The sequence below is a fragment of the Euprymna scolopes genome, chromosome 42, assembly GCF_053919585.1.
Source record: "Euprymna scolopes isolate OS-2025 chromosome 42, ASM5391958v1, whole genome shotgun sequence".
NCBI classification, from domain to species: domain Eukaryota; kingdom Metazoa; phylum Mollusca; class Cephalopoda; order Sepiida; family Sepiolidae; genus Euprymna; species Euprymna scolopes.
The window spans coordinates 35,145,374-35,161,079 of NC_136523.1; the positions used below are offsets into that span (position 1 = coordinate 35,145,374).

The 15,706-nt window shown below is 32.2% G+C and overlaps 1 protein-coding gene across 7 annotated transcripts in view; it reads left to right on the plus strand.

The window, feature by feature from the left end:
- Positions 1-12,515, plus strand: part of LOC145267015 (histone-arginine methyltransferase CARM1-like) — a 206,289-nt gene extending 193,774 nt beyond the window's left edge. For 3 of the 7 annotated variants that reach the window (XM_080122917.1, XM_080122919.1, XM_080122918.1), the window contains one exon: positions 10,302-12,293. In XM_080122917.1, coding sequence (XP_079979043.1) covers positions 10,302-10,424 — 123 coding nt within the window. In that variant the 3' untranslated portion in view covers positions 10,425-12,293. Of the gene's footprint in view, positions 1-10,301 lie in introns of all 7 variants that reach the window. The other 4 variants (XM_080122921.1, XM_080122922.1, XM_080122926.1 and 1 more) reach the window with 2 other exon arrangements.
- Positions 12,516-15,706: the final 3,191 nt, after the last annotated feature.

Consider the following 15,706-nt stretch of genomic DNA (forward strand, 5'->3'; position numbering starts at 1 on the left):
TATATATTTTCTTTTCAGGCATTTAGATAAATTAAGCCATCGATAAAGTCAATTTCAAACCTGATAATAGTTTTAGTTCTCAATATTAACTTCCCTTCAGCTGATCTCTCATCTGTCTTGATAGACAAAGGAGATAGATCAACTGAAGAGAACTTGATACTGGGAACAAAAATGGTTTCCTATTATCAGGTTTGAAATTGACGTACAAATGACTTTTCCTTTCTAAACTTCTGAAAAAAAAACAAAAAAAAACATAAATATTACACTTTTATTTAAAAAATTTTTTTTTCCCCCCTTATGATAGAGCATTCTGCTGGGTTTCTTTTTTGCCAATATTTATATATATATAATTAAAGAATTAGATCACTATCCAATGAAACACGTATAAAACATGATATGAAAATTTAAGCACCTTAAAAAAAATACTAGAAATTGGTGAGTATAAATTGATATATATATATATATAATCATAATTTAGGAATTTAGAATTTGTGATTGGAAACAGTTAAATTTCGAATATAGAAATTTTATTGTATGCAAGACAAAGAAACATATATATATATATATAAATTACAATTGTAATTTTTATTTCTTTATAAGCTCCCGTCTGGTTGAGCTTTTTATTCTCTCCAGTTATATATATATATATATAGAGAGAGAGAGATAGAGATAAATCATTTCAAATGACAAAAGATGAATCACTCCACACATCTTTTTATTTTTATTTTTTTTTGAAAAGGGCGTCTAAATTTTCATATAGTCTGTCTTACACATGTTTCGTTGGATAGTGATTTAATTTTTATTAATTATAGATACACAGGTACAAAAACAGTTCATGGTATCAGCTTTTAAAACTATTGCTGCACATTTCAGATTCGTACACAGATTTCTACAGTGCTCGATGCCTTATCAGGCAGAGCGTTATATTAATATAATAAATTGTTTTTTAATCGGCCATGGCCATAAACGAACTATGTTTTTGTTGAATCCTCGTTTGATTACCGAATAAGAAGGATATGTCGGTTAGTAATGAGACGATTTCAATATTTCTTATCGATTCGATTCTTAGTGAATCTCTAAATATTTAACTCTGATGTTGCTATTTTTTATGATTACCGTAAAACATGCGTTACATGTGCACACTTTTTTCTTAAACATAAAAATATATAAAGAATATATTGAAACATAATATATTGAAACATATTTTTCTTAAACATAAAAATATATAAAGAATATATTGAAAGGAGGTGGGCTGATCTATAAATTTTAGTGTTTAAAATCAATCAATATTATTTTATCATTATTACCAGCAATGGAAGATTTCGTTTTTAAACAAAATCAAATAAAAAAGACAAAAGAATCGTTTTGGCATCGGAAAATATGCACAAATTTTCCTGATACCAATTCCAATACCGATTCTGATTAATCGTCCCAACACTAATGGTTAGGTCGTCTGAAGGCAAGAAGCAATAGATATTTAACAAAAAATGGTTGGCGATTTTACTTCTCTCATTGTCTAATATAGCAAGCACTTAGGCATATGTATACTTAATAAGTGTACAAATTGTTTTATTTGCGGTTAATAAAAACCTTTTTAATTCTGTTTCTGGGGCTGTTCAGAATAGGTAAGATGTCAATGATAACAAAGACCTTAAGAAAACAAGTTTTATCTTTTTTTTTACATATTTTCTTGCATCTTTGTCTCATCTTCATCATCACTGCATATTTTACAATCATTTTCTATCTTTCTACTTTTTCGATTGTGTTGTCTTTGCGTCTGATGTGACTATTGTGTTGTCTTTGCGTCCGATGTGACGATTGTGTTGTCTTTGCATCTGATGTGACGATTGTGTTGTCTTTGCGTTCGATGTGACGATTGTGTTGTCTTTGCGTTCGATGTGACGATTGTGTTGTCTTTGCGTCCGATGTGACTATTGTGTTGTCTTTGCATCTGATGTGACTATTGTGTTGTCTTTGCGTCTGATGTGACTATTGTGTTGTCTTTGCGTCTGATGTGACGATTGTGTTGTCTTTGCATCTGATGTGACGATTGTGTTGTCTTTGCGTTCGATGTGACGATTGTGTTGTCTTTGCGTTCGATGTGACTATTGTGTTGTCTTTGCGTCTGATGTAACTATTGTGTTGTCTTTGCGTTCGATGTGACGATTGTGTTGTCTTTGCGTTCGATGTGACTATTGTGTTGTCTTTGCGTCTGATGTGACGATTGTGTTGTCTTTGCGTTCGATGTGACGATTGTGTTGTCTTTGCGTTCGATGTGACGATTGTGTTGTCTTTGCGTCCTAGGTGTCGGTTGTGTTGTCTTTGCGGCCGAGGTGTCGATTGTGTTGTCTTTGCATTCAAGGTGTCGATTGTGTTGTCTTTGCGTTCGATGTGACGATTGTGTTGTCTTTGCGTTCGATGTGACGATTGTGTTGTCTTTGCGTTCGATGTGACGATTGTGTTGTCTTTGCGTTCGATGTGACGATTGTGTTGTCTTTGCGTTCGATGTGACGATTGTGTTGTCTTTGCGTTCGATGTGACGATTGTGTTGTCTTTGCGTTCGATGTGACGATTGTGTTGTCTTTGCGTTCGATGTGACGATTGTGTTGTCTTTGCGTTCGATGTGACGATTGTGTTGTCTTTGCGTTCGATGTGACGATTGTGTTGTCTTTGCGTTCGATGTGACGATTGTGTTGTCTTTGCGTTCGATGTGACGATTGTGTTGTCTTTGCGTTCGATGTGACGATTGTGTTGTCTTTGCGTTCGATGTGACGATTGTGTTGTCTTTGCGTTCGATGTGACGATTGTGTTGTCTTTGCGTCCTAGGTGTCGGTTGTGTTGTCTTTGCGGCCGAGGTGTCGATTGTGTTGTCTTTGCATTCAAGGTGTCGATTGTGTTGTCTTTGCGTTTGATGTGACGATTGTGTTGTCTTTGCGTTTGATGTGACGATTGTGTTGTCTTTGCGTCCTCGGTGTCGGTTGTGTTGTCTTTGCGCCCGAGGTGTCGGTTGTGTTGTCTTTGCGCCCGAGGTGTCGGTTGTGTTGTCTTTGCGCCCGAGGTGTCGGTTGTGTTGTCTTTGCGCCCGAGGTGTCGGTTGTGTTGTCTTTGCGCCCGAGGTGTCGGTTGTGTTGTCTTTGCGTCCGATGCATCATCTATTTGTCCACTGTGTCTATTGTGTCAATTTGTCGGACATGATTAGATTTTCCCTTATTCAGTGCAAACTATTTTTTTTTTTTTTTTTTTAATTATTAAGATAGGATTTCCTTAATTTTGAAAATCCAACAGGAGAAATTTTTGTTTTATGTATAAAACTGGCAGGACCACCCAGTGTTGTCCAGGATCATTAAAAAAAAAAAAAACAAAGTAATGGGATAAATATAAAAAAATCTAAATAGATTTTAAATAGTCTGTTTAATTACTCCCCGCTCCATTTATTAATACATAACATTAAATGCTATAAATATATATTTGGCCCCCCCCCCCCCCAAAAAAAAAAGAATGACTCACTAGGTGGACCTGAAGAATCTTGCACCCCCTTTATTTTCATTTTTTTTTTTTTTTTTTTTCAACGGATTATCAGATGGACACAAGTCTTCTAGATTATCAAAAAAAAAATTTTCTTAATTCAATATTTAAATATTTTTAGGGGGTGCTCAGTTTCTAATGCAATATTTTAGGAAATCGATCACCCATTTCAGAACCACTCAAAGTTTTGAGGCCAAATTTCAATTTAACCTTTTTTAAAAGTAGTTTAGCCTTTTTTTTATTTTTTATTTTTTTTTAAATAAAAATTCATAAAAGGCTAAACTGCCTGAAAAAAGGGCTAAATCTGCAAAATTTGGCTTAAAAACTTGGAGTGGTTTTAAAATGGATGATGGATTTACTTAGAATGTTGCATTAGAAACTGCACAACCCTTGACTATTTTGATAATCTGATAGACTAGTGTCCTCGATCATAATCCATTGAAAGAAATTTTTAAAAAAATCTTTTTAATTTTCTTTTATTAATAGATCCGGGGGGGGGGGTCTTCAGATCCACCAGTCAGTCTTTCTAAATTTTAGATATTATTCCTGGGGTCATGCTTATTTTCACACAGAGAGGTTAACAACTTTGTTGGTGTTTGTTGTGTATTTTTAAAGTTTTAGTTGGACATATTAACACACAGACAGCTACCTTTTATATTGTAGATTAGTTATGTGTACATGTTTAGATATTTGTACGTACATGATTCCCACGTAAACTAATTAACAGATCATATTCAGTCAAGTTCTGTTTTTTATTTCGCTGCCTTTTTCGTATTTCATAAAATGCATTTTTCTTTTTAATTTAAGATTTTTTTTTTTTTTTTTTCCCCCAAAAGTAAAGCCTCTTATTTTTTAATTAAAAAAACTAAGAGCTATAAAGACTGGAGCGGTACCATGAAAATGAACGACCCTTTGTGCTTTGGAATTTATTTTTCTAGTCACTATCATTCTCAATGCACTTTTGCCAGCCTTTTTTGATGCCTCGTTGTAAAACTCTGGAGCACGCGTTGACACTCATGTCTCTGTCACTACTCTGAAATCGACGAACTCATCTCCTAACTGTCCCGACATCAACTGCATCGCCTTAGTAAATGTTAAACAGGTGTCAGTGAATGTTGATCGGTTCAGGTTTTTTCTGCACGGAGGAATTCAATAACGCATCTCTGCTTCTGACGAATGTTCATGACGGGTTTGCTCTCTTAGTTTCACACCGTCAATATCTGCAAAAGAGAGATGAAACGTTCATGTCATGAATGCAAGAGTTCAGTCATCATAACAATGCAATTTGATCCATTCGGGCGAAATAAAAAATAGGAGGCATTACTTTGATAACGCCTCTCATAATATGATTGACTTCTGCCGAATGTTAGCGTTGTCAGTCGGCTTGATTTTATTTCCCTTCCTTACAGCTGATCTTGAACTATATCCCAGCTTTTGCGGGCTTTGGGGAGTGTGGAGCCACCCTCTAATTGCCATTGCTCCCAGGTCCACTCTGACCTGAAGTGGTAGTACCTGTTAGGGTCCCAACTATGGGTTGAATAGAAACTGATTTGGAAAAAAAAAAAAAAAAAAAACTTCTATAAGAAAATGTTTTTCAAAATCACTGGGTTCGGTATTAAATGACCTGAAAAGGGTTGATATGCCGTAAAACAAAAACAACCAACCAATGTTTGTAGCTTTATTTTTATTCCGCTTTTCTTCATCTTTTTTCTCTTCCTTTTCTCCCTCTATCAAACCATCCATGCTGTGGGGGTGGGGTGAGTAAAAGAAAAAGAAGAACGGATGAAAAAAAAGAAAAGGAAGAAATAAAAAAGAAAGATGTTATGATACAGAATTTTTTAGATGAGGATTTCGTATAATTTGGATTCTTCGGACTACTGTTCTCGTCGTGAGTGTTAGTCACACAACATTTAAGTCAATATGACCTCTGACCATGTTCGGTGGAATCTTTCTGTCGAACTCGTGGAATCGTGGCACAGTACAATAGAGTACTTGATGAAATTCAGTTGCAAAAGTTACAATCCTGGCGATTGAAGGTTCAATTCTCAGTGTGGGCGGCCCAAAAATACAGTTGTGATTTATTTAAGACTTCTACCCAGTCATGGCTGATAGAATGAGAGCCTGCTACTCTCGTGGATTAAATACAGGATTTTGTGCAGAATCCCGAGTTCGAACACTTACGCCTGAATAAAATCGGAGGTTACATCAACCAAAATGTTGTGAAAATGACACTCAAGATGAGGACAGTAGTCCGATGAATCCAAATAATACAAATAAAAGATGTCTGTTTGATCAAAACTTTTTATCTACTATCCCCGCATCCCCTTATCATAGATACTTCGGGTCTTTTTTTTGCTAACGGCATGTCTTCATTTCTCAGATCAAGCATTTTCAACATTTTAGTTTTCCTGGAAAATTCCTTCTGTTACGTTTTTACTCGTATCATGTTTAATGTTTGTGCAAAATTTAAAAAAAAAAATTCCAAGGCGTAGTTATTGAAAAAAGTGCAGACAGACAAACGGACTAGGGTGAATTTACAGGTCCACCCTCCTTTTGTCGGTGGGACCAGAAAATATGAAGTTGAAAATGTATCGGACAATGGTCATCATATGTTTGGTGGTTTTTCTTTCCAAGCACTTAGCGTTTTGTCTGTTCTATTTTCCTGAGAAAACAAAAAGTTAGGAAGTAAACCGAAGAAAAAGGTCCCTGCGCCCCTTGTTTTACAAGTACTTTTTTTTTGCCAGATTTGGCAACTATTGGTTGCTTTTAGTTCAGTTTGATTTGTCAATTCGTGTGGTTTCAGCAGAACAGAATCACATGCAACACAATACACGGCATAACCACATTAACACACCTGGTCTCATAGGATCAGCAAAGTTAAGCAATGTTAAGCCTGGTCAATGACAGATGGGTGACAATTTAGAAATACTAGGCACTGTATGTAGAACGTTGACACCTCCCAGCAAGAAGTGCAAAAACCTAACGTCATCTCCCCTAATGGGGATATACATGTGACTGGAATTGTTTGTAAATTTCACACTTACATCTAACTTCCTCCTTTGGAAGGAGCTGGTTCAACTCTCATAGGGCAAGTGCCACTTCAATGTACAGTATATGCCACACAGCACACAATATGATCAAATGAGAGAAACATTTAATGAACAAATAATATCACGAAATGGTCCCGTCAACTGGCAAACTCGTCTGTGTAGTCTAACCCCATTAGATTTTCTTTGTAGGATATGTAAAGTCCCATGTCTACACTGATAAACCAGACACAATAGACCACTTGGAAGACAACATTCAACAAGTTATTGCCAAAGTACAGCCTAATTTAATGTGTACAGTTTGTTAAAATTGAACCTCTAGATTGTCATATACATGTGAGCTGCAAAGGCCATACGTCCGAAATGGTATTTAAATTATAAACTCCAAAAATTAATCTTTGGAATAAACTATGTTTGTATAATAAAGATATTTTTTTGGTGATTTTAAAAAAAAAATTTTTTTTTTTTTAAATATTTTATGAATTATAACGATAAAAGCAGAAATTTTTATGTGATAAAAACGTTACAAAAAAAAAAACTACAAAAACTAGATACAAACGAATGCGACTACATGGATATAATAAATACTAAAAGTAAACAAATCACCGATAAATTAAAAATTAGCGATAAAGTTGGCAACTTGAAACCTAGAGAAGCATACATTTTACTCAAAAACCACAAATGTGACTTCAATAATAACCCAAGCACTCGCTTGATAAACCCAACTAAATCAGAAATAGGTAGAATTAGCAAAGCAATACTCTCTAGAGTAAACAAACAAATCAAACAAGACCTAGAATTAAACCAGTGAGCAAATACTGATGAGGTAATCACTTGGTTTAAAAATATAAAAAACAAAAATAGGTGTGTTTCTACAGTTCGACGACATAGATTTCTATTCCTTGATATCTGAAGAACTTTTCAACATTACCCTAGAATTTGTCGAGATCCCCAGAAGAAATCTACATTAAAAAAATGTAGAAAATCAGTTCTAGTAAATAACAATAACCAATGAATAAAAACAAAAAAGGACAAACTCCTTTGACTTGGCAATGGGTCTTTAGATTCTGCAGAGGCATCTGATCTTGTGGGATTGTTAATTTCATACACCCTTATAAACATCTTTGATACTACAGATATCAGCCTTAAAAATAAGCCAGACGAATTCTCACGAGAATCAATCCAGAATATTCTGTGTAGCTTAATTGCCATATATATATTTTCATAACACATTTATATATATATATATATATATATATATATATAAAAGATTAGATAGAAGAATCCAATATGTACTCAGTAAAATTAGGAATGGAACCTACCGGGCAACGGACGTTGTTACTAACACACACGGGTCTTCAATTACTGATCATTTACTTAAAAACCCGTCTTGTGCAGCGAACTTTAGCACGGACTCTTTTTCTATTGAGTCGTGCTCATTCACTATATCACCTTAAGATCTTGGAGACTATTCACGTTCGACTTAGAAAACCTTCCCTTTGTAAGCAAAGGGAATGCCTCCTGGGTTTGAACGTGATTAATGTCTAGGGTATTTGACCATAACGCTGTTTTATTTTAATCGTTTTCCCAGTTTTTTTTTTTTTCTCCCTGTAAATTGAATAAAATGCAATTTTAATCGCTTTTTTATTATTTGTTTAAAAAAAAAAAAAAAAAATTTCCCTCGATACAGCTTTGAGAAGTGAGGGTCGAAACCGGTCAGCTGGCTCCCCATTTCTCTTTCTTTCCTCTCCTGTTCCCCTTTTTGGAGAGAAAATTAAAGGAATATATATGTATCTAATAAATTTATTTTTAATCATGAATCATAAGTGTTCCCTTCCTAATTGCAATATTTAAATTTTGTATCCCTAAAAACATTGATATATGTATATATGTGTGTGTATGTGTGTGTGTATATATATATATATATATATACACGTTCTTGATGTAAATACCCTCAACCAACCTGTAAAACAGCAAAATGTTACCCCTTTACTGCAGACTATACAGTGAAGGGGCAGGATTTTGCTGCTGAGAGCAGTAGTCTAAGTAATGCAAATTATTGATCCTTATCAAAAAAAAAAAAAAAAAAAAAATTCTGAAACTGTCAACTTTTTACTCTATCCCACCCTTCGCTCCCAATTATTTAATTCATTTTCTTTTTTTCCATAATAATTTATATATTTATACCGGCTGAGCCAAAAGTAGGTCGGCAGGTTAGTTATAGTTTTAATACAGAATTGCATTAACATAACTGGTACATAAACCTATTCAAAATGCTATCCATTTACTTTTGGCTTATCACCCTGTGTGTGTGTAATATATATATATATATATATATATATATATATATTCATTTTTTTATTACCGTTTTATCTCACAGGCCTGACGAAGCTGTCGGATCGTAAACATGATCCAACATCCAAAACATATGTAGCCAAACAAATAAAACGGTAATAAAAAAAAATAAAACACATATTTGCTCTGCAATAGTATTGAGCACTCTCTTCAGGTCTTTACTAATTACCAGTTTTACCAAATATATATATGTATATATATATACACATACATACATATATAATGACTAAATACAGACCAATCAATATAATGATTTAAAAAAATGAAAATAAAGGTTAGCTAACCAGGTTTCGTTCCTCCCTCAACAGAGCTAAATCAAAGAAAATATGATTAAAAAATTTTTTTTTTAAAAAGTCATCAATATGGTGGGTGAGAAAGAAATAAAAGCGAAAAATAAACGGGGGTACAATTACATAGAAACTTAATTAAATCCTAAAAGAAATTTTTTTTTGCTTGCAAAGAGAAGGTCTCAATGACTTAATAAAAATAGTGTCTAGAAATTTTTAAATGAAAGGGCAAGTGCAATTTACTCAGGATCGTAAACATGTCAGTACTGAAATTTGTGGCACACGCATGGTTTTATATATATATATATATATATATATATATATATTAATAATGTTCTCCAAATAATAGAAAATCCACTCTTAATAAGCACTATTGATTTTGGAATATAAAATTGAATCGTTTAAAAGACTAACAATACGTTCAGATTTTTTTTTTTTTTCTTTTTCAATAAATACATTTATTTATTAAAAATCAAATTTTCAATTACTAAAAACATTTTTGTCAGGGTTATACAAGAATTCTCCCCCCCCCCATCTTTTATGTGCCAAGCTGAAGGTGGTAATGCTTGGGATATCTACAGATGTTGTCGAAGCAAAATTTTAGGGTTTTAATGTCTGGTAAAATGTATGCGCTGGTCGAACGCGTTTGTCAAATAATAGAAAATCAACTGTTAATTAATAAATATTGTTGTTATTGGAATACAAATTCAGAATTTAAGTTTTTTTTTTTTCTTTCCACTTGGGTCACCACTATTTGTTGACCATAACTTAACAAGCAGCAACTAATTGTATCTTATATGTAGTTGACTATATATGATATAAGTTATCGAAAATATTCCTTTTGTAGTTATGTCCCTTGTATTTAGACTCCTACCATCTACTTTATATAACGTCTAAGAAAAATGTGAGTCTGCCCAATTTTCTGTAAAAATTACTTTTAACTATAAACAATTAACATTGACATCTCTTAACAAGAACCTTGTTATTGTTTATTTATTTTTTAACCATTTGAATTTTTGAAATTGTAATCTAATAATTTATTTGTTTTTATTTATTTTTATTATATTTATTTATTTTTTTTTTTCAGAATGTAATTACTGGCGGCACGAGCCATTACCCTGTTAGCAACCAGTTCATGATTGGAGATTACGTCATGCCGGGCAACGTGGTCACGCCTGCCAACAACTATCGAAAATCCGAAGCTGTTTAGGGATGGAGTCAGGGGTGGGGTTGGTCTACACCTTCTCCATCCCCTCCTCCTCTCTCATTCACTCTCACTTGATCCTCCTTCACACACACAACCACCACCATCTCCATTTCAATTCCTCTTACTACTACTACTACTACTACTCGTCCTCCTACTACTACTACTAAAACCAGTGTCACTGCTATGACTATTACTATCTCTAACAGAGGTCATTCAGCATTTATAATGTCATGTCTTTTTATGAATGAATTGGAGGAGGAGAAAGGAACCTCCTCCTCTGTTGTGTTTGAACACCACATATCCTGCATCTGACCCCCTCCCTCCTCCTCAGTGTTTCATTGTAATTTTTTTTTTTTTTTTTTTTTATGCAAGAGTCTTGGGGTGTCTGCGAGGGGAGGAAACTGAAGAATTTAGTCGATTCTCATGTTTAGACTGTATTCCAGCTTACCGTACGCAAACCCAACACATTACGCATATTGGGCACACAGGAACGCCTTAACAATGGACACGTGTGCATCGTTGCGCACAGTACAAATGCACAAGGGGGGAAAACGTACAGAAACATAGACGCAGCTGTTAGACCTTACGGATACACAGCCGTGTGCATTATGCATGGTGGACACACTCCGGGCACGTGCATCAGACACACATTAAGATGCACATGTGTGCACTATTAACATGTGTTGCAAATGTGCACATGAATGTGTTTTATGTTTATGGATAGAAAATCCCTGTATTATGTGTGTCCAACACAGGAAAACATGCTTGTGTTGCAGACACACACATGTGCATTAGACACTCGGGCGTATGCATTATGTATTATATACACACGTACATGCGTTATATATACATTATATACACACATACATGCATTATATATACATTATATACACACATACATGCATTATATATATATATATACACATACATGCATTATATACACACACATGCATTATATATATATACACATACATGCATTATATACACACATACATGCATTATATATACATTATATAAACACATACACACATTATATACACACGTACATGCGTTATATATACATTATATACACACATACATGCATTATATACACACATACATGCATTATATACACACATACATGCATTATATACACACATACATGCATTATATACACACATACATGCATTATATACACACATACATGAATTATATACACACAATCACACACACACATGCATTATACACACACATGCATACATTATATACACACATACATGCATTATACACACATACATGCATTATACACGCATACACATGCATTATACACACACATACACATGCATTATATACACATGCATTATACACACACACACATGCATTATACACACACAGATACACATGCATTATACACACACATACATGCATTATACACACATACACATGCATTATACACACACACACATGCATTATACACACACACACATGCATTATACACACACATACATGCATTATACATACATTATATACACACATACATAGGAAATTCTGCAGAAGAACCATACGTTATTAATATTTTGTGTCTTGTACACTTCTGAAATATCATGTATATACTTTTGTTAGTATTTTCTTCAACAGTGCTCAATACAAGCATAGAGCTTAGAAGAAAAATCCATCTGCTTATTTATATCAGGCATGAAACACAAACGTTTGTGTGTAGCTTACTTGTCATAAGTGCGCATGTGTGATATTTATATGAGAACACATCTAAGCGGGCCTGAACGAGCTTTCCCCACCGCTGCCGTAAAATTAATTCCTTTTGACGTTGTCTTATTTTTTCTGTGGATTATCGTCGAGAACAGACTTAACTTTCATATTAACGGAAAAAAAAAATTCTTTCGTAAAGTTTATTTAATGACTTTTAACGTGGGGGATCACTTTTAAATCATAACAGTTCTATTAAATCGATCCCCCACTTTTCGGTCAATCAGCAAAGCTCTCTTAATTGAGCTATTTTTGTTGTGTAAAAGAAAGATTTAATAGAACGTTATAATTTAAAAGTGATCCCCCACATTAAAAGTCATTAAATAAACTTTAAAAAAAAAAAAAAAAAAATTGTTTTCCTGCTAATATGAAAATTAAGTCCGTTATCGACAATAATTTTACGGCAGGGTTAAAGCTAGTTCATGTCCGTCCACACCTACTGCAAACAAGGCAAAAGCATTCTCCTCTCTTGTTTTTTTAGTGAAAACATATAAAGTATGAACTATACTCATTGGTCGATTGAAATAGATGGGGAAGCATAATAAAACTGCGGAACAGGAAGAATCAGTATTTGTACAGTTTAATCAAGACATTTAAAAATGAAAATATCGAAAAAAAAACTATATATTGTATGTATCCGTTAGAAAATGGAGTTCTCCAAAAAAAAATTTTTACTTAATTTCATCAAGTATTTTATTTATTTTATTTTTTTTTTGTTTACAGTAAAAAAAAAACAATTTATGATACTGAGCAAAAGGTTCGATTTTTAGGAAGAAAAGCTAGTATGATGGGGAGGGAGTGTAGGCGCTTTAAACGGAGTTATCTCCCCGTGGCGTGTTCTAAAAATCCAAACAAAAATTCAAAGATGTCTACCTTCAATGTGCTGTCATAAAAACGTGTTTTTCCGCTGTAAAAAAAAAAAAAAAAAAAAAAAATACTCGAAATTAAGTTAAAAATTTTTTTATAGATCTTCAGTTATACGGATACGTTCAATATGACCGATATTTTTATTTTTAATGTCTTGATTGAACTGTTGGGATCAAAGTGTAGTATCTGTTCTGCAGATGCTGCACTTAGGATAGTATGTACCAGTCAATGGGGGGGGGGGAACCCTCTATACTGGGACAATTATTATTTTTAGTAACCAGAGTGACCACTTTTTGCCTACTTTTAGGGGAGCTGGTTTTTACCCCACATTAAAAACGGCCTTGTGCCTAACTTGCTTTGGTGGGGAAGCAAATACATTAAACTGTACAAGTACTGAAGCATCCATTTCGTTTTCATGTTTAACTTTTTACATCAGTTCGAACTACATTCCCCTGATAATTGATGCGGATTTGAAGATAATTTTATTTTAAATCGTTTTCTTTTAAATTTTTAATTTAATTCTTTAGTTTTGAAAGGTTAAGCTTGGCTTAATCTTTTTAATTTTTTTTTTTTTTTTTTTTTGACCGCTTAAGTTTTTTAATCTTTTTACTTTTCTATATTTTTTTAGAATTTTTATTTTTTTACTTTTCTATAATTTTTTCATTAAAATTTTTATTTTTTTACTTTTCTATATTTTTTTTTTCATTAAGATTTTTATTTTTTTTACTTTTTTATATTTTTATTAAGATTTTTATTTTTTTTACTTTTTTATATTTTTATTAAGATTTTTATTTTTTTACTTTTCTATATTTTTTTTTCATTAAGATTTTTATTTTTTTTACTTTTTTATATTTTTATTAAGATTTTTATTTTTTTACTTTTCTATATTTTTTTAAAATTTTTATTTTTTTACTTTTCTATATTTTTTTAAGATTTTTATTTTACTTTTTATACTTTCATCAATTTTTTTTTTTTCCTAAATTAAAAAAAAATTCTTTTTCTACATTTGAAAGTTTTAGTTTTTTCATTTATAATCGTTGATTAAGTTTTTTTTTTTTATCCCTTTTTTACTTAAAAAAATGTTTTGTTTGTCTTTACCTTTTTTTTTTTTTTTTGCTTTATATTTTTCTACTTCTTTTTTACATCAGTTGTTTTCGATGTCTTTGCCCCCTCCCCCACTTTTTCATAAAATTTTTCTTTGGATAAATTTTTTTAAGATAAAAGCTAAGGAAAACTAGTTGCAACAAGTTCCTTTATCCTCTGTGACAACTCAACCCCAAAGGGCCCACGGAACTGCATGTTTGTTTGTTTTTTTTCATTCATTTAAAACAAAAAAAAAAAAAGTGTGTCAAAAGTGTAGTTTGTATATTACAAATGTTCCTACATCCTACTTTTGACCATATATTACACAAAGAAGATAACCTTATCCCATACTGAAGGTCTCACATAACGAAAATGACTAGGTTTTTTTTTTTTTTTAATATATTAAGCTCCTGCTGTGGTAATTGAGCACTTTGGTCAATTATTATTAAAAAGAAATTATACCTTTTACTATATATATATATATATATATATATATATATATATATATATATGTGTATATATATATATATGTATATATATATATATGTATATATTAAGAAGTTTAGATCGGCTGAAGAGAGGTTGATATGGGGACCTAAAACTGTTCCCTATTATCAGGTTTGAAACCGACGGTACCAAAAGCTTATCTCATCTAAACTTCTTATATAAATATTATGCTCTTATTTTGAAATTATTTTCCTTATAATAGAGCACTCTGCTGGAATTCGTTTTTCCAAAAATAAAACTGTGTGTATATATATATATATATATATATATATATATATATATAGTGTAGTTTAATAATTCTCCAAGTTACAAACATCGAGTTTTCTCAGTTGGTTATTTATTTCTTTTCTAGGTTTTCTTTTTCTTTTTGCAGTAAATATATTGAGCTCTCCTGCTTTTGTAATTGAGTGCTCTGGTCAATTATTCTTTAAAAAAAAAATATGGCTTTATATTATGAAGTTTAGATACGCCATCGGTACCATGGAGATGAGATAGATCGGCTTGATATGGGGGACCTAAAATGTTTCCTTATCAGGTTTGAAACCGACGGTACCGATGGCTTATATATATATATATATAGAGAGAGAGAGAGACACAGATAGACTTTTTTTTAATTATAGATCTTGTGACTTTTGTGTGAGCGTGTTTACTTGTTCGCTATATCATTCACTCTGTACCTATGACGTTGATGGTATTTTGTCTAAAAATAATGTAAATCTTTAAAAACCAAATTTCTGTAGATAGATTTGTCATTGCCAACGCCCTCCTCCACTCTGAAAAAAAAAAAAGAATAAGATACACACTGGCTTTTCTGGTGGAAACAACAAGAACAAAAAATCTTTAAAAAAATTTTTTTTTTTTTTTTTTTAAATTTTATTTGAACAATTTTTTTATTAGAGAAAAAATTAAAAATAAGATAGTTTAAATTGAATTTTTCTTTTTCTTTTTTTTTTTTAGCTTCAGAGGTATGTTTAATTTTTATTTATTTTTATTTATTTTCTAGTAACAAAATTAGATCACAATTATTGATCAGTAATGATTAATTATTGATCAGTAATGATTAATTATTGATCAGATTATAATCT